The 23,883-nt window shown below is 44.1% G+C and overlaps 3 protein-coding genes and 1 pseudogene across 8 annotated transcripts in view; 2 read left to right on the top strand and 2 right to left on the bottom strand.

Annotated features, from left to right (window-relative positions):
• ZDHHC5 (zinc finger DHHC-type palmitoyltransferase 5) overlaps positions 1 to 1,677 on the top strand; it is a 33,818-nt gene extending 32,141 nt beyond the window's left edge. For 2 of the 4 annotated variants that reach the window (XM_032283352.1, XM_032283355.1), the window contains one exon: positions 356 to 1,677. In XM_032283352.1, the coding sequence (XP_032139243.1) occupies positions 356 to 521 (166 nt within the window). In that variant the 3' untranslated portion in view covers positions 522 to 1,677. The remainder of the gene's footprint in view (positions 1 to 355) is intronic. The other 2 variants (XM_032283353.1, XM_032283354.1) reach the window with 1 other exon arrangement.
• Positions 1,678 to 3,803: 2,126 nt separating this feature from the next.
• Positions 3,804 to 12,766, bottom strand: MED19 (mediator complex subunit 19). The gene is made up of 5 exons (XM_032283348.1): positions 12,394 to 12,766; positions 5,045 to 5,301; positions 4,793 to 4,889; positions 4,388 to 4,482; positions 3,804 to 4,196 (listed from the first exon to the last, which is right to left on the bottom strand). Exons 1-5 carry the CDS (start codon positions 12,659 to 12,661, stop codon positions 4,128 to 4,130), a joined length of 786 nt encoding a protein of 261 aa, XP_032139239.1. The 5' UTR covers positions 12,662 to 12,766; the 3' UTR covers positions 3,804 to 4,127.
• A 184-nt stretch (positions 12,767 to 12,950) lies between these two features.
• TMX2 (thioredoxin related transmembrane protein 2) overlaps positions 12,951 to 23,883 on the top strand; it is a 20,356-nt gene continuing 9,423 nt past the window's right edge. Inside the window, exon 1 of one of the 3 annotated variants that reach the window (XM_032283347.1) lies at positions 12,951 to 13,234. In XM_032283347.1, the coding sequence (XP_032139238.1) occupies positions 12,983 to 13,234 (252 nt within the window). In that variant the 5' untranslated portion in view covers positions 12,951 to 12,982. Of the gene's footprint in view, positions 13,235 to 19,605; positions 19,767 to 23,883 lie in introns of those variants that run through there. The other 2 variants (XM_032283345.1, XM_032283346.1) reach the window with 2 other exon arrangements.
• LOC116555010 lies at positions 16,841 to 17,613 on the bottom strand (annotated as a pseudogene).

The raw sequence follows: 23,883 nt of genomic DNA, 5'->3' as shown, positions 1-23,883 counted from the left end.
TGCTCTGCAAAAGGTATCGGGGCTTCTGTTGTACATTCTAATGTAGGGGGACCTGTATTTTCACTTTGACTCCAGCTGCCTTCATGGGCAATTCATATTAAGAGACTGAAGATTAATACTTTTTCTATAATTCTATCTTCCTAAAAGTATTTGCCTGGGAGTGTATGCAATAGCTGTTACTAGAGAGTAGTAGTAAATGGGAGAGACTGGGAATCAGGTTTATTTGAAGCAAGGCAATAAAGGGGAACGCCTAGGTAAGAAAGTATGGATATAGAAAACATGTTCTGTGAACCCATCTCCCTTTGCTATGTTTTGTATCCCATTTCCTGACACCTGTCTCGTCTCTTCTTTACAGAGATGAAGTACAGCTGAAGACTGCCTACAGCAAATCCAATGGGCAGCCCAAGAGCTTAGGCTCAGCCACCCCTGGCCCAGGCCAGCCACCTCTCAGTAGCCCCACGAGGGGAGGAGTCAAGAAGGTGTCAGGGGTTGGTGGTACCACCTATGAGATTTCGGTGTGAGCCTTCGGCGCCTCCCCTCCCCATCGCCTCTGCGCCTACACCAAAGGGCCCCAGGTGGCCACCTTCCTTCCCTCAAGGGGCTCCCCTCCCCTGCATGGACATTTTTTAAACCACCGATTCCAAGAGGATGAGGAGTGTTTTCTAAAATGCAGTGGGCTTGGGGAGTTGGAGAGTTGGGGCCCTGAGACTGGGGTAGCAACCCCCCTTTTCTCTTTCAAGACCTTCCCTTCCTTGATCCCTGGACCAGACTCAGTGGACATTTGTGCAATTGCTCGCCCTGGAGGGAACCAGATCATTTTTAAACCAGAAATAATTTTTTTTATTATTGTTACGGATTCTATTTTTTTCCTCTTCTGCGTTACCAGGTGTGTGTGTACATATAATATATATATATATATATTATAAATATCAAAGAAATTATATATCTATCCTGGGATGGGAAAGTGAGGGAGGGATACATATATGGAGGGGGATCTTATTCTTCCCATTCCTCAGACCAGCAGGAAAAGAGGGGAGACATCGGTCTTTTCCCTGTGGTTCCCTCTCATTTGTCCCAGTTACTAAGGAAATAGCATCCTCTGTTGGTGCTAAGTGTGATTAGGAAGAAGCCTGGGGAGAGGGGAGTCTGGGATTTTGGTCACAAGAGGGAAGGACTTGGAGAGGAGAGTTAGTTTTCTAGGCTCACTGGCATTTAGTTTCCCTACGAAAGGGGTCAAAACTTCAAGACACTGGTGGTGGTCGGGGAAGATCAGGAAAATAACTTGGCCTAGCTCAAACAATATTGGATAATCCCCTCCTTGAGATAGAGGGATTAGAGTGGGCTCCTTCTGCTAGCCCCTTGGAGCCTCCCCTAGCTTACACAGTTAACTTGATTTTAAAATCCAAGGCCAGGAGAGAAGAATCCAAAAAGCAATATTTTTCATCACATGCCAAAAATGGGATAGAGAGAAGGAGTGGCAGGCCTAGGCCCCTCCAATTGTCCCTTGGGGGTTACCCCTCAGCCCACCTCACTATGGTGCTGGGTAGAGGGGATACCTGGGTTCTAACCTCTAAATAGGGGAGATCCCAGCCTCCACAAAGAGGCCCTTTTAGTTTTTATTCTGATTAGCCATTTTAAACCAACAAGGAATAAAAAGAAATCCTGATCTAACCAGCGCCCCCTGAGTTGTGTTATTTTGTCTGGTTGAGACAGGGTGAACGATCTCTGGGGGAAAGTTATCAGAGTGACAACCTCATAAGCTTCTCTGGTCCCAGCCCATCTGTAGGCAAGACTATAATGAAAATAGCCACTTAAAACAACAACTAAAAAAATAAAGAGACCTGGTGCGGTGGCTTACACCTGGGACTACACCTGCGGTAGTCCCAGCACTGGGGGAGGCTGAGGCAGGAGAATCACTTTAGCCCAGCAATCTCAGATCAGCCTGGGCAACACAGAGACTCTTATCTCTAAAAACAAACAGGTCCTGTTTTTATTTGGGTGATTTAATTCAAAAATTCCTGAAAAAAGTCTCTTGAAACCACCAAAGGTGCTTGTTATTTGAAAGCTTAGAGAACTCTTAAAGTTGTCTCTTCTTTTTTTGTTAAGAGAGGGTCTCACTCTGGTTGCCCAGGCTGGAGGGCAGTGGCACAGTCAGCTCACTAGACTCTCAAAACTCCTGAGCTCAAGGGATCTTCCCACCTTGGCCTTTTGAGAAGCTAGGACTACAGCTGCATGCCACCATGCCTAACTAATTTTTTTTTTTTTTTTGTAGAGATAGGCTCTCTACCAGTTTTACCTAGGCTGATCTCGAACTCCTGGCCTTGGGCAATTCTTCTGCCTTGGCCTCCCAAAGCATTGGGATTACAGGCATGAGCCACTGTATCCAGCAACAATTGTTTCTTAATATAGAATTTAGTCTCTGGAAAGTAAAGCTAATTTTGGAATCAGCCAAAGATGAGAGAGTAACAGGTGTGAAAGCCTGGTGAAAGGTTAACTAAATATGGATGTCAGTTCAGTTAGATACATTGCCTTCTATTGGACAAAAGCTGTGTTCTAATTTTAAATAGGTACCCTTAGACACTAAATTTCAAGCAGTTAACCAGAACTCTTTAATTACTCAAAATTTAAGAATATATACTCTTATTTGGGTGCAGTGGCTCATGCCTGTAATCCCATTACTTTGGGAGGCTGGGGTGGGCAGATAACCTGAGGTCATGAGTTTAACAGTGGCCAACGTGGTGAAACCCCATCTGTACTAAAAATACAAAAATTAGCTGGGCATTGGTCATAGGTGCCTGTAATCCCAGCTATTTGTGAGTCTGAGGCAGAAGAATCACTTGAATCTAGGAGGCGGAGGTTGCAGTGAGCTGAGACTGCACTACTACACTCCTGTGTGGGTGACAGAGTGAGACACCATCTCCAAAATAAAGTTAGGTGGGTGTGGTGGCACAGACTTGTCCCAGCTACTTGCGAGGCTGAGGCACGAGAATCACTTGAACCCAGGAGACAGAGGTTGCAGTGAGCCGAGATCATGCCACTGCACTTCTGGGTGACTGAGATTCCATCTCAAAAAAAAAACCAAAAAAACCAAACTCTTATTCTGAAATCCTGGATTAAAACTAACGGAATGAGTGGTTTTCCACCCACTGATTCAGGAACAACTTTGGCTTTCACGGCAACAGATTTAAATTTAAGGTCAGATTACGTTAATTCAGGTTTTCTCATGAATGTTTAGTTACCTAACCAGCTGCAAAAACTAAAGTCTTTTTTTGTTGTTTTGTTTACATTTTGATAGTTAGGCTACCTTTTGTTACTGTTTTAGAAATGTTTTAACATCAGCTAGTAACTTTAGTGTCTTAACTTAGGAATGAGGCAGGTCAAAAGTTCTTATAAAGAGAAGAGAAGCATTTACCTTTGCTTGCCAGAAGTTCATTACAAAATATCACAGGCTTCTGACCTAAGAACCAATCTTGTTGAAGTACACGGTGACTGTCCACGTGTTTTCGGTTGACTATTCTGTTTCAACACAAAATTGACCTAGAACACACTGTTGAGCCCTACCTGGATCAGCTCTTCAGATAGAGCCTGATCACCTAGGCACTTGGTTCTCAATGTAACGGGCAGAGTGTTATGTGTCTGCTGTGGAGTATTAGTAAGCTTGGCTCACTTTTCATTTTGATTGTTTCCCTGCCTGCTAGTGAGATAATGTAATGACAAGACCCAAATCCCCTTGTCTTAGCAAAGTCTTGTCTTAAATCCTGACTCACAGAAAGGCACATACCTTTTAAGTAGTCACACTTCAGCCAGTTTGATAAATGTAATTTTTTTTTTTTTAAGAAAAAACACACAAGTCCTAAATCAGACAAATTGCACAAAAGAGAGAGAAGAAAATCGTAAGCTTCCTGAAGAGGAAGAGATATCCATGAGAAAGCCAACAGGGATGAGCCTACAAAAGCATGTCCCTCTCTCTCATAATGTACTTAATCTCAACTGAGACCAACAGAGCTGGCCTCTGTCCCAGCTGCAGGATGCTCCCAAGGCAGTGTCCAAGAGGCTGGAAGGCAGCTTTTGTCAGCGGGTTCAATATAGCAGGAAAGGCCATTCTGGCAAAGAGTCCAGTGGTCCTGTTAGCGTAGGCTGCTGCTGCTGCTGGCCTGGGAGCTACCCATACCGGGGTGGTCTGGACTATGTCGGTTCTGGGGGAGAAAGGAGGAGAGGTAAGAACAACTAGGAACTAGCCTTGGCTTTGATCAGGCTGAACAGGAGAAACCTGCAACCTGCCCTGGGTTTTCGATCTTGGGTCCAACTGGAGGGAAAGAACTCTATTTAGGACAGAGGTGAGATATGGGGAAACTCACTGGTTTGTGGCAATAGGCCTCTACTCTACCTTCTTTTTCTTCTTCTCTTTCTTCTTCCTTTTCCTTTCAGGATCCTCTTCTTTTTTCTTTTTCTTCTTCTTGTGATCTGAGTCAGATGGTGTTTCTGTAGGAGACATTAGGTACCTATCACCTGTAGAGCTCAAAATCCTCTCCTGTTAGGAACACTGCAGACGACAGGAAAATCCCAAGTCAGGGGCAACTGCTTTTGTCCAAATGGTCAGAAAGGATACAGAAGTGCTGCTAGAGTCCCTGTGATAAGTCCCAAGAGACCCCAGTACACTGGTTTCTTCGGGGAATTTAGGAGTCCAGGGCTCCATGTGGAACTTAACTGGGTTTACCTATGGAAGGCCAAACCAGATTCGGAATATCAGGTTTTTTTTTTTAGCTTTGAGTAGAACTACTGTACTTCTTACCTGGGGGGACAGGATCCTGAGTACGGCTCTGTTTGTGCTTATGCTTATTCTTCTTCTTGGGAGGCTGAATATGCATCAGACGACACTGCTCTGGCAACTGAAGGAACCAAAGGAAGGTCCAGGTGAGTAGAGGAAGGAAATCCCCTGTTCCCATCATCTGTTCTGCTCCGTTATGAAGGAACAGACTGGGACAGAAAAACCATCTCCATGTTTAGGCCTCCCCATTTGCCTTCCTCCTCCAAGGGGACTCACCGGGCCGGTGTGGAGGCGGAAACCGGCCAGCATGGTCCCTGTGATAGGATTAAAAGAGCTGCTGAGAATAGGGGGCTTCTCAATGAGGGAGCGGAGGCTGCTGTTATCATGGGAACCAGGCAGATCAATCATCCCTGGCAGGTCAGGCAGGAAGTTACTTAGCTTCTCCTTCACCTTCTTCCCACAGAATTTATTATAGGCTTGTTCCAAGTTGTAATGTGTGATCAGATTCGTGCTGCCTGTGAGCTCTGTGCTACCTAGACAACGCAGAATAAAAATAAAAAAGATCAGTCCCCAAAGTAGGCCCACAGAGTGAAGGACTATATATTAACCTAAAGAATCTTTTAGGTGAACATTTTAAAATTTAAAGAAACAGAGCAGAAATAAATAAATCATAAATATGACAAAATATAATACAACACAGTGGTAGGGTCCAATGGAAAGGGGGAAAATAGGCAAAAATCCAATAGGGCAGAGACAGTAACTGCTCGCCCAATGAAGGAGACATTCCATTCTCCTTAGATTAGAGTTGATTTACATGATGCTTACTTCATGGTAAATGCTGTTCTGAGTGCTCCTCACAAAATGTACTGGTGACAACTTATATGGCATAGCCAGGAAAATACTACCTCACAGCTCAGCAACAACCATGCTAACAGGGCCAGTTATGACCCAGTGACTTAAGGGTCTTGTCAAGGACATTTTTTTTGTACTAGCAAGAAACACTAATCACCTTTACATAAGAAAAGAACCAGGAGATTTTTCTAGCTACCACTGCCTAACTTTTGTTACCAACATCTTTATTCTTCCTCATGATACTGAGTACGATGCCTTGCCTAAAACGAAGAAATTTTTTTTAGTTATTGAGACAGAGTTTGCTCTGTCACCAGACTGGAGTGCAAAGGTGTGATCTCGGCTCTCTGCAACCTCTGCCTCCCAGGTTTAAGCATTTCTCCCACCTCAGCCTTCCAAGTAGCTGGGATCACATGCACGTGCCAACATGCCTGGCTAATTTTTTTTAGTAGGAACAGGGTTTCACCATGTTGGTCAGGCTGGTCGTGAACTCCTGATCTCAAGTGATCTGCCCACCGCAGCTTCCCCGAGTGCTGGGATTACAGGCATGAACCACTGTGTGCAGCCAGGAAGAAATGTTTGATTAGAAGTCAGTCTTGAGAGGCCGAGGCAGGTGGATCACGAGGTCAAGAGATCGAGACCAGCCTGGCCAACATGGTGAAACCCCACCTCTACTAAAAATACAAAAATTAGCCAGGCGTGGTAGTACACACCTGTAATACCAGCTACTCAGGAGGATGAAGCGGGAGAATCACTCAAACCCAGGAGGCGGAGACTGTAGTGAGCCAAGATCCCGCCACTGCACTCCAGCCTAAGTGACAGAGCAAAGTTCCATATCAAAAAAAAAAAAAAAAAGCAGTCAACTAATGGGTGGGTGCAGTGGCTCACGCCTATACTAAAAATACAAAAATTCGCTGGGCAGTAGTGGTGCACACCTGTAATCCCAGCTATTCGGAAGGCTGAGGCAGGAGAATCCCTTGAGCCTGTGAGGCAGAGGTTGCAGTGAGCTGAGATCAGGCTGCTGCACTCCAGTCTGGGCGATAGTGTGAGACCCTGTCTCCAAAAAAAAAAAAAAAAAAAACAACAGGCAACTAGAATTATTCTGGCTTTCATGCCTCAGTTTCCTCTTATCTGTAGAATGGAATAATAGCTATCTTACATATACATCATTTTTTCCCAAGGTTCAAATGAATATATACTGAAAAGTATAAAGTATCAGGGTTGGCACGTGGTGTAATCCCAGCACTTTGGTAGGCTGAGGCAGGTGGATCACCTGAGGTCAGGAGTTTGAGATCACCCTGGCCAACATGGTGAAACCCCATCTCCACTAAAAACACAAAAATTAGCCAGGTGTGGTGGCATGTGCCTGTAGTCCCAGCTACTCAGGAGGCTGAGTCAGAAGAACTGCTTGAACCCGGGAGGTGGAAGTTCCAGTGAGCTGAGATTGCACCACTGTACTCCAGCCTGGGTAAGAGAGCAAGATCCATCTCAAAAAAAAAAAAGTATTATATATATGCAAGACATTATTCACATAAATATTGCATGGCTGTTTTTTCAAGGAATATACATTTATTAGTAACTTAAGGACCCAGTGGCAAAGGTAGAAATGGCTAACTATAACTTTGTTTGTAATTATGATAGACACAGAGGGCACAAATGACAAAAATAGCTTGTTTATAATCAGTCACTTGGGAAAACTCAGGTACTGAACTGTAAGCTCCTTGGAGGCACAGACAATGTCTTATTCATTCATGTATTGCTACTGCCCAGCACAGTAAATACATTAGGTACTCAATAAAATATTTAACAAGGTACTTTCCCTCTATATCACTAGGCCTTACTCCATCCTTTTCCTTCCCTTTACTGACAAACAACTCAGAAGACTGAGTAACAGTAACGGCAGGAGACCCAATGTCACAGCATCTCTCCTCGTAACTCTGGGCACTGCCTCTTGCCACTACAATCTTCTGAATTTCCTCCTCTCCACCAGCTCTCCTTGAGGATAACCAACCTCTCCAGATGGTTATCCTTAAGGCTCAGGTGAGAAGGCAGTCTGTGCTTTTTCTAAACTCTAACATGAGAGTTCAAATTCTTGTTTTGACTATTAGTTCTACAAAGATTATTTTTTATTTTTTGAGATGGTCTTGCTCTGTCATCCAGGCTGGAGTGCAACAGCACAATCTTGGCGCACTGCAATCTCTGCATCCTGGGCTCAAACTATTTTCCTGCCTCAGCCTCCCAGGTAGCTGGGACTACATGCATACACTGCCATGCCTGGCTAGTTTTTGTATTTTTTGTAGAGATGGGTATGTTGCCCAGGCTAGCCTTGAACTCCTAGACTCAAGCCATCTGCCTGCCTCAGCCTCCCAACATGCTAGGATTACAGGCGTGAGCCACTGCACCCAGCAAGATTTAAAAAAACAAAACAATTTTTTTTGTTTTAAAATTCAAAATCTTGGCTGGGTACAGTGGCTCACGCCTATAATCCCAGCACTTCTGGGAGGCTGAAGTGGGTAGATCACGAGGTCAGGAGTTTGAGACCAGTCTAGCCAATATGGTGAAACGCTGTCTGTACTAAAAATACAAAAAGAACTAGCCAGATGTGGCACACCAGGAGGCTGAGGCAGGAGAATTGCTTGAATCTAGGAGGCAGACGTTGCAGTGAGCTGAGATTGCACCACTGCACTCCAGCCTGAGCAATAGAGGGAGACTCCATCTTAATAACAAAAAAAAATTCCAAATCTTGCCCACATTACTCATGGCTTCTCTATTTCAATCTATGGTACCACATGTTCCAGATATTTTTGGAAAGCAGTACTCCTCAGGTCACAAATCTTAATGGTTTCCTTTCGCCCTCAGGAGAAAGCTCAAATTCCTCTGACTGGCACTCAAGGCTAATTACATCTACTCCAACTTAGCTTTGGGGGCCTCATCAATCACTACTCCTCTATGCAAAATTTCTGATCCATCCAAATGGGTCTCCCTATCTCTTCAAAATAATACCCCTCACATTATTTCCTTTTAGGAAAATTCTTCCTAAATTTTCTTCACCAACATGAATTATTCAAGGTCTAGGTCAAATGACATCTTATTCTTGCTGTCATTTTGGATAACAACACACTGAAAACCATTAGGTAGTTCTTAATATTGATGGCTAAGATATTATTAATTGCTGTTGTGAGGCATGAGCACAGAATAATGAGATGGAATTGACAAGAAATATAGTCACTTATCCTTAAACCACAAATCTTATTCCGAACTAAACTTGAAGAGCAATGACCAGCATTACTAGTCTCTTCCTCCTTCTCACCCTTCTCATACACCCTGCATTTGCCCAGAACAGATATTCAGTATTTGTCGACTGACTATAGCTATTATATAAATAGTTACAATCAGAATAGGGAAGGCAAAAGAAAGATTAAAAGAAACTGCTCGTGGCCATCAACCACTGACTAACCAAAGGGATGGCAAGTTCTCTGTTTGTTTTTCCAATTATAAAATGTAGATAACAATGCCTACCTCAAAGGGCTATTCTAACTATTAAATACTACTACATATCAGTGTGTCGTGAACTTCAGAGTACCATAACAATATTTGTTGTTATTTCCCTCAAGTCATGATGTGGAAATAAGACTTGAGATAATGAAAGGCATCTTGGAGGCCGGGCGCGGTGGCTCAAGCCTGTAATCCCAGCACTTTGGGAGGCCAAGGCGGGTGGATCACGAGGTCAAGAGATCGAGACCATCCTGGTCAACATGGTGAAACCCCGTCTCTACTAAAAATACAAAAAAAAATTAGCTGGGCATGGTGGTGCGTGCCTGTAATCCCAGCTACTCAGGAGGCTGAGGCAGGAGAATTGCCTGAACCCAGGAGGCGGAGGTTGCGGTGAGCCGAGATCGCGCCATTGCACTCCAGCCTGGGTAACATGAGTAAAACTCCGTCTCAAAAAAAAAAAAAAGAAAGGCATCTTGGAGACCTAACATGTCCAGAAAACTTGATTTCTACCTCTTCGAACTTGTTCCTTCCTCATCTTCCAAGTCTCCATACCCATACACCTAATTATTCTAGGTGAAAACTTAAGAAACCATCATTCTTTCACTTTACTTTCTCTTTCACTTCTTCCCCTATTATCCAGGCTGGGGTGCAGTGGTGCGATCATGGGTCACTGCAGCCTCAACTTCCTGGGCTCAAGTGAATCTACCACCTCAGCCACCTAAGTAGCTGAGGCTACAGGCACACATCACTATGCCTAGCTAATTTATATATATTTTTTTTTTTGCAGAGATGGGTCTCATTATGTTTCCCAGGCTGGTCTCAAACTTTTGGGCTCAAGCAATTCTCCCACCTTGGCCTCCCAAAGTGCTGGGATTACTGGCGTGAACCACAGCACCTGGCCCTATATTCAACTTTTCATCCCCATCAGCTCTACCTCTAACATCCTGTATCCATTTACTTCTCTATGCCCTGCTATGCCCTGGTTTGAACCATCATTTTCCTGGACTACTGAGTGGTAACTTTGGACTTCCCCACTTTCTATTTGTCATATGGCTGCTTGAATGATTATAAATAAGTAAATCTGACCAAGTTCCTGTGTTAAAATGGCTTTCCTTGGCTGGGCACAGTGGCTAACGTCTATAATCCCAGTACTTTGGAAGGCCAAGGCAGGATTGCTGTTGGCCAGGAGTTCAAGACCAGCTTGGGCAACACAGTAAGACCCTGTCTCTACAGAAAATTTTTAAAAGTTAGCTAACCATGGTGGCGCATGCCTGTAGTCCTAGCTACCTGGGAGGCTGAGCTGGGAGGACAGCATGAGCCCAGGAATTCGAGGTTACAGTGAGCTATGATTGTGCCACTGCAGTCCAGCCTGGGTGACACAGTGAGAACTTGCCTGTATAAATTTTTTTTTAAATGGCTTCCTTTGGTATTTGCCATCTAAATGCCTTTATTGCTTTATAAAGGCCTCTGCCTAACTCTCCCACCTTTCCTTTTGTCTCTCTCTCCTAAAACTCTTTCTTTTTGTTCACTTCACTGGAGTCTAACTGATTTTCTGTCCCTCAGACATTCTAAGCGTTTTCTCACATCAGGGTTTCTGACCTCATTACTTGTATCTAAAATTATCTCTCCCTCCTGTCCATACATAGCTGGCCCTTTGTCTATGCTTACATTCTAGTTCAAATGTTAGCTACGTGGAAAGAGCAACTCTGGTCACTCTAGCTAAAGTAGTTCTGCCCCTCAACATTTTTTTCTTCTGAGAGATGGTCTCATCTGTTGCCCAGGCTGGACTGCAGTGGCACTATCTTGGTCCACTGCAGCCGCTACCTCCCGAATTCAAGAGAATCTCCTCCCTTAGCCTCCCCAATAGCTGGGGCTATAGGTATGCACTACCATGCCTGGCTAATCTTGCATGTTTTGTAGAGACTGGGTCTCACCATGTTGCCCAGGCTGGTCTCAAACTCCTGGACCCAAAGGATCCTCCTGCCTGGGCCTCCCAAAGTGCTGGGATTACAGGTGTGAGCAACACGCCTGGCCCCTTTCAATTCTTTATCATGTTTTCTCCTCCTAGCATTAACCACTTACTGATATTATCTTGTTTACAATGCCTCCTCCACTGACATGTACATTCCAAAAAAGGCAAGCATCTTGTCAGTCTTGTTCATAACCGTATCTCCAGCATTTAGAAAAGTGCTTGGTACATAGGTACTCAACAAAATACATTTTTGAATGAAAAGAGTTTGGTTCGATTCTTTTTTTTTTTTTGAGACGGAGTTTCACTCTTGTTACCCAGGCTGGAGTGCAATGGCCCGATCTCGGCTCACCGCAACCTCCGCCTCCTGGGTTCAGGCAATTCTCCTGCCTCAGCCTCCTGAGTAGCTGGGATTACAGGCACACGCCACCATGCCCAGCTGAATTTTTGTATTTTTTAGTAGAGACGGGGTTTCACCATGTTGACCAGGATGGTGTCGATCTCTTGACCTCGTGATCCACCCGCCTCGGCCTCCCAAAGTGCTGGGATTACAGGCATGAGCCACCGCGCCCGGCCTCGATTTTTATCCCTTCTTTGAACAGACCAGGAAACGCCAGAACCTTAGAAGGAATAATGGTAACTTGCCCCAAACCAACAGCAAAATTAAAACTTTGGGTCCCCAAAGATATTAAATCAGGCCTCTCAAGTTCCAAACTGAAACCCTGGATCTCCTGGATCTTTTGTTTTTAGACGGAGTCTCCTTCTATCGCCCAGGCTGGGCTGCCGTGGAGCAGTCTAGGTTCACCGCAACCTCCGCCTCCCGGGTTCAAAACGATTCTCCTGCCTCAGCCACCTGAGTAGCTGGGACTAACGTATACGCAACCATGCCCAGCTAATTTTTGTATTTTTAGTAGAGAGGGGGTTTCATCATGTTGATCGGGCTGGTCTCGAACTCCTGACCTTGGGTGATTGGTCCGCCTCCGCCTCCCAGAGTGCTGGGATTACAGGCATGAGCCATCGAACCCAGTCCTGGATCATCTTTTTAGGGAGACATAAACCAGTGTCAGGGACAGAGCCTGGACATGGCGCTAAGGATAGTCACAGAGATGCACAGTCCCTCTCCCCCGCCATTTGGTTGAATTCAAGTCATCCCTCTGCTTGTGATTCCTAACAACCCTTCCGACTTAAGGCTCCACAGTCTGGGTCTGCCTTTCCTAGGTTACCTGACATCTCCGCTAGCCGGCTGAGAACCACGCCCAGCACCTCCTCTCTAAGATTTGATTGACTGTCTTTGGTAAGTCCGCACACTCACCTGGCAGTTCCCTCATTAGGTAAAAAGGGCCACAGCCAGGTCCTGACTTGTCCGCCCCTGGAGGGGCCGTGGCTGCGGTGGGAGGCGGGGCCGTGCCGGGACCCCCGCCCGGAGGAGGTGGTGGCGGGGGTGGAGGCTTTCCTGGTCCGAAGCCGAGTGCGGTTGGGGGCGGTGGTGGGTCAGCCTGAGCCCCGAACAGTGCAGTAAAATTCTCCATCGTCCCCTCTGCCTCGGCGCTGCCTAGGTATCTGGCGTTGGTAATTTTCATTGGACAATGCTTTTAAGGGATGCCGCCCTCTTTCTCAAGGGGCCGCTTGTCATTGGATGCCTCAGGTACCGCCTACCTTGTTTCAGCAACTACTTCCGTCGCCTTATGAGAACGTTTAGAAAGTGCTATTTAACCTTATTAGATTCTTCGGCTAGCTTCGTTGCTACAGTCCAATAAAATGACTTAGGTGGATAAAGCGACAACTAGACTAACCAATGATATGTTAAATTCTTGTTTGGGTTCTGACTCACCACAGCGTCCAGAGAGCTACATCCGGATTTAGAGGCGGTACATTTGAGGTACGGCCCAATAGCAGTCTCTATGGTCGGGGAGGCGGGGCCAGACCTACAACGCCAAGGAGCCCCGGCCCTAGCGGCCGGAAAGATGGCGATCCTGGCACCTCTAATTGCTCTGGTGTATTCTGTGCCGCGACTTTCACGATGGCTGGCTCAACCTTACTACCTTCTGTCGGCCCTGCTCTCTGCTGCCTTCCTACTCGTGAGGAAACTGCCGCCGCTCTGCAACGGTCTGCCCACCCAACGCGAAGACGGCAACCCGTGTGACTTTGACTGGGTGAGCGTCCCGCGTCTTAGTACCCCGCGACCTTGACTGCCCCTGCCCTTGCAGGGGCATCTGGGAACCCCCGGGTTTACCTTTCTGAGGACACTTGAGGTTCCGAGCCTGTAGCGGACTTACAAGTACAGGGTCCGGACCATCATCAAGTCTAAACTTTGTGTTTAAGATGAGAAAACGGAACCGGTTTGTCGCAGCCCCTGCACAGAGAGCGGCCCAACAGCTTCTGACTGTTGAGTCCAGGTTTCTTTCCATTTCACCATTCAGACTAATCAACAGCCCTATGAAAACTCTACATACACGTGTGCAGCGTTTTACAGTGCCGCTCATTAAGTAAAGCCTCCTGAGGAGCCAGTAAGGTAGACAAGAGAAGTAGTAGTATTCTTGTTTCATTGGTGAAGAAATGGATCTCGGTATATTTAGGCGACTTTCCCCAGGTCACACAACTAATGAGTGCCTGGGACTTGAAACTGCTCCTCTGGCCACACTATCTGCACACACTGTCAGCTGTTTTTTCTTAATTCAGTAAACATTTCTAGAGTGTACACTCTAGGCACTCTGCTGGATCCTGAGGATGTGAAAGTGGATAAAATTTTTGGGCGATTGTAAAGGAATTGTAAAAAAAAATACGTCGTAAAGAAATCTGTCCCAAGCCCCTTGCTGTGCTTCCTCGATAGGCGTGGAGGGACTGTTCAGAGCATTAACTTAAAGCGCTTTGCCCTCTGCCATATAGCATGTAGGGGGCAAGGAAAGGCTTCCCCTTTGCTCTCTGAGGGTTTGTTGAATCAACCGACAAAGGGCACGTTAATAGACATTTTATTTTAACGTGCATAGCATGAGGGAATTGTAAGAGAATGACCCAGTGGGGTACAGAGGCTTATAAGCCCCTCTTCATAGGAATATGGGAGATGGGGAAATGTGGGTGATTTTAAGGTGGATGGTAAATGATTTTTAGGGCGATTCAGTGGCCTGGGACAATTACTGTTGAGCCTGCAGAGCAGACAATGGTTTCTGACAAAAGTCTGTCCAGGTGTGTTGACAGGTTTCAATCTTTCTTCCTGTACTATAATGAAAACTCAGGGAAGAGACTAGAAGTAACTGTTGTCTTCTTTGACAGGCCTGGACTTTAGGCAGATAAGGTAGTTATCAGAGTAAAGCTGTTTCCAGTATCTGATGGCATCCAAGGGCCTTTAATTAAAAATAATTAACATATAGGATGCTATATTTTGGAGTGTGAGTCCCTGGTCTCCTTTGTTTGAAACTTCCTTAGAAGTTTCACTATAAGCTGAGTTGGTGTCTTTGGAGAGAGAAATCAGGCTAGAAATTGATTGGCAAAGGATCCCATTAAACCAGTCTCTCATTTGGCCAGTCCAGTTAAATTGTTGTGTCTCATTTCAGGAGATGGCATTGTAGATGAGTTCTCAAAGCTAGGCCTCTATATATGATGTAAGCAAACAGATCTTTTTTTTTTTTTTTTGAGACGGAGTTTCGCTCTTGTTACCCAGGCTGGAGTGCAATGGCGCGATCTCGGCTCACCGCAACCTCCGCCTCCCGGGTTCAGGCAATTCTCCTGCCTCAGCCTCCTGAGTCGCTGGGATTACAGGCACACGCCACCATGCCCAGCTAATTTTTTGTATTTTTAGTAGAGACGGGGTTTCACCATGTTGACCAGGATGGTCTCGATCTCTTGACCTCGTGATCCACCCGCCTCGGCCTCCCACAGTGCTGGGATTACAGGCTTGAGCCACCGCGCCCGGCGCAAACAGATCTTTAATGAGACATTTCTAATGGAACAAGACAAACGAAGCTTAACGTCTGGTGTACTCTATAAACTAGTTTCTTTAGAGTCTGGAGGGCAGTCGGTTGGCAAGATTAATAATAATATATTTTCCTAGATTGTAGGTTGTGTGTAAAGTTTGTCCAAATATAAGCTGTTGTGGTGATTTTTTTTTTTTTTTCAAAGCCAGTTTGACTAGCTTTAGCTGGTAAGGCCTTAGTAAAAAGGCAGGGTTTTTTCTTTGGGTTTTTGGGTTTTTTTTTTGTTGAGACAAGGTCTTGCTCTGTCACCCAGGCTGGAGTGCAGTGGTGTGATCATGTCTCATTGTAGCCTTAAGCTCCTGGGCAAAGCCATCCTGCCACCTCATCCTCCCAAGTAGCTGGGACCAAAGGCATGTACCACACACCTGGTTAATTTGTTTAGTTTTCTTTCTGAGACGGGGTATCTTTATGTTGCTCAGGCTGGTCTTAAACCCCCGTGCTCAAGGAATCCTCCTGAGTTGGCTTCCTAAGGAGCTGGGATTTACAGGCATGAGCCACTGCACCAAGCCAAAAAAGGCCATTTTAATTTTTAGTGATTCCAAGTCAGAAAAGTGGGTGAAAAATGGAAAACAGTCTGGAGGTTAGTAATTTTATAAGACCAGTTTTATTTTCATTAGACTTTGGAAATTTTTACCTAGTCCAATGATACAGTTTCAGAGTTATCAGAAACCTGTATTTGTCAGAATTTTTCCCATCCTTTCCATGAGCCTCCTTGAAAATACAACACTTGGCTGGGCATGGTGGCTCACATCTGTAATCCCAGCACTTTTGGAGGCCAAGGCTGGTGGATTTCTTGAGCTCAGAAGTTTGAGACCAGCCTGGCCAACATGGTGTAACCCTGTCTCTATTAAAAGTACAAAAAATTGGGCCGGGCGCGGTGGCTCAAGCCTGTAATCCCAGCACTTTGGGAGGCCGAGGCGGGTGGATCACGAGGTCAAGAGATCGAGACCATCCTGGTCAACACGGTGAAACCCCGTCTCTACTAAACTGTAAAAAATTAGCTGGGCATGGTGGCGCGTGCCTGTAATCCCAGCGACTCAGGAGGCTGGGGCAGGAGAATTGCCTGAACCTGGGAGGCGGAGGTTGCGGTGAGCCGAGATCGCGCCATTGCACTCCAGCCTGGGTAACAAGAGCGAAGCTCCGTCCCAAGAAAAAAAAAAAAAAAAAGTACAAAAAATTAGCTGGGCATGGTGTTGGGCACCGGTAATCCCAGCTACTCCAGAGGCTGAGGCAGGAGAATCACTTGAACCTGGGAGGCAGAGTTTGCAGTGAGCTAGCATCACATCATTGCACTCCAGCTTGCAAAACTCTGTCTCAAAATATATATATATATATATATTATATTTTATGTAATATATAATATGCAATATACTTTATGATATATTATGTAATAGTTCTATATTTTATAATATATATAACATATAATATACATTATATTCTACATTATACATTATAATGGATATAAAACTGGGGTTGACCATGGCTGATAGTACAGGGCTCCTGGCAACGGCAGCAGCATCCGCAAAGCCTCTTTCCCCAACTTTTTATATCCATTATACATTATAATATAAATTATATGTTATATATTTTATAATATATATTTTATATGTCTTATGTATCATATATAAATGTGCTTTTAATACTAAAGCTTATTTTAATACACTTTGCAAACAAATCTGTTTAATCTTGGTCAGCTATGGCTACACAAGGTAAACTGTCCATAAACCTTTTATAACCTCTCGGAATTTGTTTCCATTCTTTCTTTTCTTTTCCCAAGTTTTTTTATTGTTGTCATTTAGTTTTTATTTCATAATCATAAACTTAACTCTGCAATCCAGCTAGGCATGGAAGGGAACAAGGAAATCATGGAACCCAAAGGGAACTGCAGTGAGAGCACAAAGATGATAGGCCGCTGCGAGCAAGTGGGGTGGAGGGTGCTCTCCTGAGCTACAGAAGGAATGGTCTGGTGGTTAAGATAAAACACAAGTCGAACTTACTAGAGTTGTCCACAGTCAGCAATGGTGACCTTCTTGCTGGTCTCGCCATTCTTGGACCCAAAGCACTCCATGGTCTCCACAATACTCATGCCTTCTTCCACCTTGCCAAAGACCACATGCTTGCCATCCAACCACTCAGTCTTGGCAGTGCAGATGGAAACCTGGGAACCGTTTGCATTGGGTCCAGCATTTGCCATGGACAAGATGCCCAGACCTGTATGCTTTAGGATGAAGTTCTCATTAAATTTCTCCCTGTAGATGGACTTGCCACTAGTACCATTAAGGCGTGTGAAGTCACCACCCTGACACATAAACCCTGGAATAATTCTGTGAAAGCAGGAACCCTTATAACCAAATCCTTTCTCTCTAGTGCTCACAGCACGAAAGTTTTCTGCTGTCTTTGGAATCTTGTCTGCAAACAGCTGGAAGGAGACGCCGCCCAAGGGCTTGCCGTTGACGGAGATGTCGAAGAACACAATGGGGTTGGCCATGGCTGACAGTACAGGGCTTCTGGCAGCAGCAGTGGTGTCTGAAAAGCCTTTTCCCCAACTTTTTATATCCATTTAGTTTGATCTATATCATTGTATTTCTCCATTCATTTATTCTGAAACAACCCCCTTTAAAAAAAAAAAAAAAAAAACACCAGGCATGGTGGTGAGGGCTGGTAATCCCAGCTACTTGGGAGGCTGAGGTAGGAGAATTGCTTGAACCTGGGAGGCAGAGGTTGCAGTGAGCTGCCATCTTGCCACTGCACTCCAGCATGGGCGACAGAGCGAGACTCCATCTCCATAAAAAATAAAATAATAAAAATAAGTCTTGTAATTTTGCTTTTTGGTTTTATTGCCAGTTGTTTTTTTTTTAACTAAAACAATAATTTTAAGAAGTAATGAATGCCTGTCCGCATCCATTCCTATATGGCCTAAAACAATTAATTGGCTGTAAGTCTTTTGACTCTTAAGGCCCTTAGCCATAGGGAGTCCTGCCAAGGAAAAAATAACACTGTAGAATTATCTGACTTCTGTGACAAAACCTTTCTCTCCCAAACATCAGTATATGGTGCAATACAAAAGTGGTAGGAAACATAGGTTTGTCTACTGTTGTCAAGTCTGTTAACAATTTCAACAGCAGGACCAGGTGTTTCTCACAATTAATTTATACCCTCTTCAGGATGCCATACCTATGGAGATAAATTGGCCGGAAGAGAGCTTAAATGTATTACATTCTAATTTAATGTTGGTCCCACAATTTTCAAGTAAGATTTATCACAGGGTTCAAATAACCCTTAATAAGGAGGATAAACACATTGTAAGTCTAATCAAAGAATATGATGCATTCGGGGTTTTTCCTTGCTGATTGGGTAATGCCCAAATCTTCACTCTCTTTATGATATTTATTACTATATTAACATTAGACATTTCATGTAATGTTATGCCAGATAAAGCAAAAGGGAAAGGCACAATTAAAGACCTGTATCATAATAGCTCAGGAAATATCTTAAAATCCACATTCTACAGAGAATACCCTCTCCCTTTTGTTCAGGATGTTTTTTTTGACTTAGCCTGACTCCATTTCACCTCTTAAACAATTGGCTATTACATCAGGTCAGACCATGTCTTCCCCATTATCCAAATCATTAATAATGTGAAACTATTACCATCAAATTAAAGGACGCTAGAAACAAGCCTTCCCAGCACTGTGGGACCCTGCCAGATGGCCAGACAACTCTAGGAATGAGGTTTTCCAGCACCGTGGGATCTGCTGGTGGTGTTTGTTGGCCTACACATATATTCTATGGAATGCTTTTTGGCCAAGATGGGGGACTGAGGACTAAGCTCTGATTTTTTTTTTTACGTTGCTCAAATTTCTTTCTAAGGGGTCTGAGGGGTCATGCCCTACAAACCATAAATTCTCATCAGATGGGTTTTATTTAACCCTGTATATTGATTGTGATTTACTTTCTAATCTGACTCTGGCATAACAAGGAAGAAAATAAAAATGTTTTACCACAAAGTCTATTTCCCTCCCATACCTTGAAATTGCCCTGCAACGTCTCTTGTGGGAAAAATCCACATTCTATAGAGAATACCCTCTCCCCTTTGTTCTCCTTCCTTCTTTCCTTCCCAGATCCAGGAGATAATCAACTAAGAGCTAGGCACCTTTTAAGTCCAGTTAAAAACAATTTTCAACCTACTCTCTGTGAAGTCTTCTGAGAGCTTCCTCTGCACAATAAAACTTGGTCTCCACAATCCTTTATCATAACCTGAACATTCCTTTCTATGAATCTCAGGTCTTTAGACAAACTCAACCAATTGTCTGCCAGAAAATGTTTAAATTTACCTCTAGTCCGGAAGCCCTCTGCTCTGAGTTGTCCTGCCTTTCTGAATGAAACCAGTGTATTTCCTAAATGTATTTGATTGCTGGCCCATGCCTCCCTAAACTATAAAAAACCAAGCTATATCCCGATCACCTTGGGCACATGTTCTCAGGACCCCCTGAGGGCTGTGTCAGAGGCCATGGCCACTCATATTTGGCTCAGAATAAATCTCTTAAAATGTTTTACAGAGTTTGACTCTTTTTGGCAACAATAATATGGTGCCCAACGTGTGTCTCAGAGAAGACTCAGGACCCCCTAAGGAGTTGTCTGAAACCAGAGCTACGGTACAAGCAGGGGCCCATTGAAGCCCCACTGAGTTTGAGCTTCTCCTCTGGCGGAACTGGTAAGTCCTCCTGAGCCCCAGACCTCCCTTTGGTTGATGGTCCTTGATTTATTCTGAGCTGGTTTTCTCCTAGGAAGTTGTTGTTTAAAGATCCTAATTGTAGTTGGAGATGCATCGTGAAGGGAATTCTCTGTTGCTTTTTCTCCTAAAATTTATCTTGATTTGGTTCGTTTGTGTGCATTTGTGTGAGGAACTGAATTGTTTTCATAAATATATGAGAGACTGAGCTCTTCAGCTTTGAAGGGAAAGGGCATTTGCTCCTCTCAGCCAAAATATGCCCCTGGGTGACTGAGGGCTTTGTGGGAGTGTCTCGGGGGTTGACCCTCCAAAATGTACAGTGGCCCTACAGGGAAATCCTCAACAAAAATTAATTTAAAAAATGGCTCATTCAGGAAGCGCATATAAGGGCTGGTCACCCAGTGTTTTGAGCCCTCTCAGATATCATAGACTTATGCAGAGAAAAACTGAGACACATAAGAGGGCAGAAATGACTCACTGGTGACACACTGTCGAGTTGTACCCACAAGCAGCATGCATCGATCCACCACACAAGAACCCTAGGCTATAGCTCAGTTCCTCTTAAGAAAAAAAAAAGCGGGAAACAAATCTAAGAATAAGGAGAAAATGAGGAGAATGTCTCCTTTTCAGGCACTCTGTAGGTTTTATGGCACATCTACTTGCCAGAGTTGATATAAAATGGAAACCAGCCTGACATGGTGAAACCTGTCAACATGGTGAAACCCTGTCTCTATTAAAAAAATATAAAAATTCTGGCCGGGCGAGGTGGCTCAAGCCTGTAATCTCAGCACTTTGGGAGGCCGAGGCGGGTGGATCACGAGGTCAAGAGATCGAGACCATCCTGGTCAACGTGGTAAAACCCCGTCTCTACTAAAAATACAAAAAATTAGCTGGGCATGGTGGCGCGTGCCTGTAATCCCAGCTACTCAGGAGGCTGAGGCAGGAGAATTGCCTGAACCCAGGAGGCGGAGGTTGCGGTGAGCCGAGATCGCGCCATTGCACTCCAGCCTGGGTAACATGAGTGAAACTCCGCCTCAAAAAAAAATAAATAAATAAAAATAAAAATTCGGCCGGGCGCGGTGGCTCAAACCTGTAATCCCAGCACTTTGGGAGGGCAAGGTGGGCGGATCACGAGATCAAGAGATCGAGATCATCTTGGAAAACATGGTGAAACCCTGTCTCTACTAAAAATACAAAAACTAGCTGGGCGTGGTGGTGTGCGCCTGTAGTCCCAGCTACTCGGTAGGCTGAGGCAGGAGAATTGCTTGAACCTGGGAGGCGGCGGTTGCAGTGAGCCGAGACTGTGCCACTGCACTCCAGCGTGGTGCCTGGCGACAGAGTGAGACTGTCTCAAAAAACAAAAACAAAAAACAAAAATAAAAATTAGCCAGGTGTGGTGGTGCATGCCTATAATCCCAGCTACTTGGGAGGCTGAGGCAGGAGAATTGTTTGAACCTGGGAGGCAGAGGTTGTAGTGATCCGAGATCGCACCACTGCACTACAGCCTGGGCAATAAGAGCAAAACTCCGTCTCAAAAAAAAAAAAAGATCGTGGGCTGGGTGCAGTGGCTCATGCCTGTAATCGCAGCACTTTGGGAGGCTGAGGTAGGTGGATCACCTGGGGTCTGGAGGTCGAGACCAGCCTGGCCAACATGGAGAAACCCCATCTCTACTAAAAATACAAAATTAGCTGGGCGCAGTGGTGGGTGCTTGTAATCCCAGCTACTCAGGAGGCTGAGGCAAGAGAATTGCTTGAACCTGGGAGGGCAGGTTGCAGTGAGCCGAGATTGCGCCATTGCGTCTAGCTTGGGCAACAGAGGGAGACTCCATCTCAAAACAAAATAAAACAAGAATTTTGGGTGAATTTTTGCCCTGAAATAAAATAACTACATTGTGCAAGAAAGAGAGATATTTAGGGTAAAACACAGTCTAACCATTATGAATGTTCTCTGTAAGTTGTAATAAGGTTACTAAGAAGGAATTTTTAAAGGGGTTGTATAATTCAGTTGGCTATGATGAAAGGAAATCATAATAATCTTTCTAGAGATGAATCTAATATTTAAAAAAATATACAAAACTAAATTGGTTAAAACAAGATTTTATTACAAATACTGAATTATTTTTAATGCAAGAAGTTTTAAAATTTTTTAATTCTGTGATGTTTTTCCTTTAACATTCTTCAGATTGATATCTTAAAAGTGCCACTTTTTCTCTTTTGTTTTATTCTTTTTTTTTGAGATGGAGTTTTGCTGTTGCCCAGGCTGGAATGCAGTGGCATGATTTCCACTCACTGCAACCTCTGCCCCCTGCAACCTCTGCCTCCCAGGTTCAAACGATTCTCTTGCCTCAGCCTCCCGACTAGCTGGGATTAGAGGCATGTGCCACTGTGCTGGATAATTTTTATATTTTTAGTAGAGACTGGTTTTGCCATGCTGGTCAGGCTGGTCTTGAACTCCTGACCTCAGGTGATCTGCCCACCTCGGCCTCCCAAAGTACTTGGATTACAAGTGTGAGCCATGTGTCCAGACTTTTTTTTTTTTTTTGAGAGAAAAAAATCAATGTATTTGATTGACGTCTCATGCCTCCCTAAAATATGTAAAACCAAGCTGTACCCCGCCCACCTTGGGCACATATTCTCAGGACCTCCTGAGGGCTGTGTCACAGGCCATGGTCATTCATATTTGCCTCTCGTAAAATATTTTACAGAGCTTGACTCTTTTCATCAACACTGGCCACTGGACTTCACCCAAAAATAATGCCTCCCAATGGTGGAGACCAAGAAGCTCCCACTTGGTTACAAGTCAAGCTCCCAAGAACATAAGATGAGAAGGAAACCTCATTTGGTTTTTATTTTGGGGACCCACAGCACAATCTGTATGCTGTTCTGATGAGAATTTTAAAACTCGCCAGTCTGGAGGGCCAGCTTGAACAATAGGCTTACAGGGGCTTTATTCTGATGTTCTACTTTATGGTACCCTCTCCACGACAAAATAATACACGAAGATATAACAAGAAAAAGACTTTTTGGGAGAAAAAGAATCAGACAATATGAATATTCATCCCAAAAACACATCAAAGTCGCTATACCTAAGACTAGTCATACAAAATGTTTTTCTCCCATTAATCTTAAATTTGGAAAGGAAAAGGAGACCAGCAGTGGTTTTTGTCTCTTTATTAACATGTCTCTTTCTTTTTACTAGTATTTTCATGTGCATTGATACGGTTTTCCTCTTCTATCAATCTGCCTTTTGTCAGCTAATTTCCAGCAAACCTTAAGAAGGTACAGGGGAAGCTACCTGTGTCCCTATAAGCAACATCTGTGTTCAGATGAAGGAGCATCATCCAGAATTTTTGTACTTTTTCCAGCCCCCAAAATAAGTCATTACCTTTACCAGAACCCACTCCCTTATTCTTTTCCTCCTTCCCTTTCCTGGTTCCTCTTTTTTCCAAACTGTATTATTAATTAGCTCAAATGCAGCTTTGCTAGTCCAAAAGATCTTTCGTTTAATATCTGATACCACTTCAATGAATATGGGACCCCAAAGGCCGGGCATGGTGGTTCACGCCTGTAATCCAACCACTTTGGAGGCCAAGGCAGCGCAGATCACCTGAGGTTGGGAGTTCAAGACCAGCCTGACCAACATGGTGAAACCCCATCTTTAAAAAAAAAAAAATATATATATATATATATAAAGTGAGAGACTATTTTTATCTGGGCAAGATTCATATTCCTCTTCCCAAGAATTATTCCTTTAATAATACACTTGTACTAGAAGTGTTGTACATGCTCATTGCAGCAATCACAGATAAGAAAAACTTTACTTAAAATGTAAATGCCCAGAAATTAGAAATGTTATCATATTTTGTATACATTTTTTTGTTAATACAAGACAATAGTATGTTTGTGTGTATGTATAATTAAACTGATTCTTTTTTCCTTGCTGGCTATAACAAAATACTTCTTCGCACAACAACATACTTCTATATCTATTGTCACATTCAATGATCACATATTACTCCATCCTATGGCCGTAACAGAAATTTATTTATAGAATTCATTCTATCTGTTCTTTTAAAAAAAAAAAAAAAAAAAAAAAAAA

This window comes from Sapajus apella, unplaced genomic scaffold (assembly GCF_009761245.1).
Source record: "Sapajus apella isolate SASKATOON/1434 unplaced genomic scaffold, GSC_monkey_1.0 scaffold14, whole genome shotgun sequence".
Taxonomy (NCBI): domain Eukaryota; kingdom Metazoa; phylum Chordata; class Mammalia; order Primates; family Cebidae; genus Sapajus; species Sapajus apella.
This window is presented reverse-complemented; position numbering and strand designations above follow the sequence as displayed.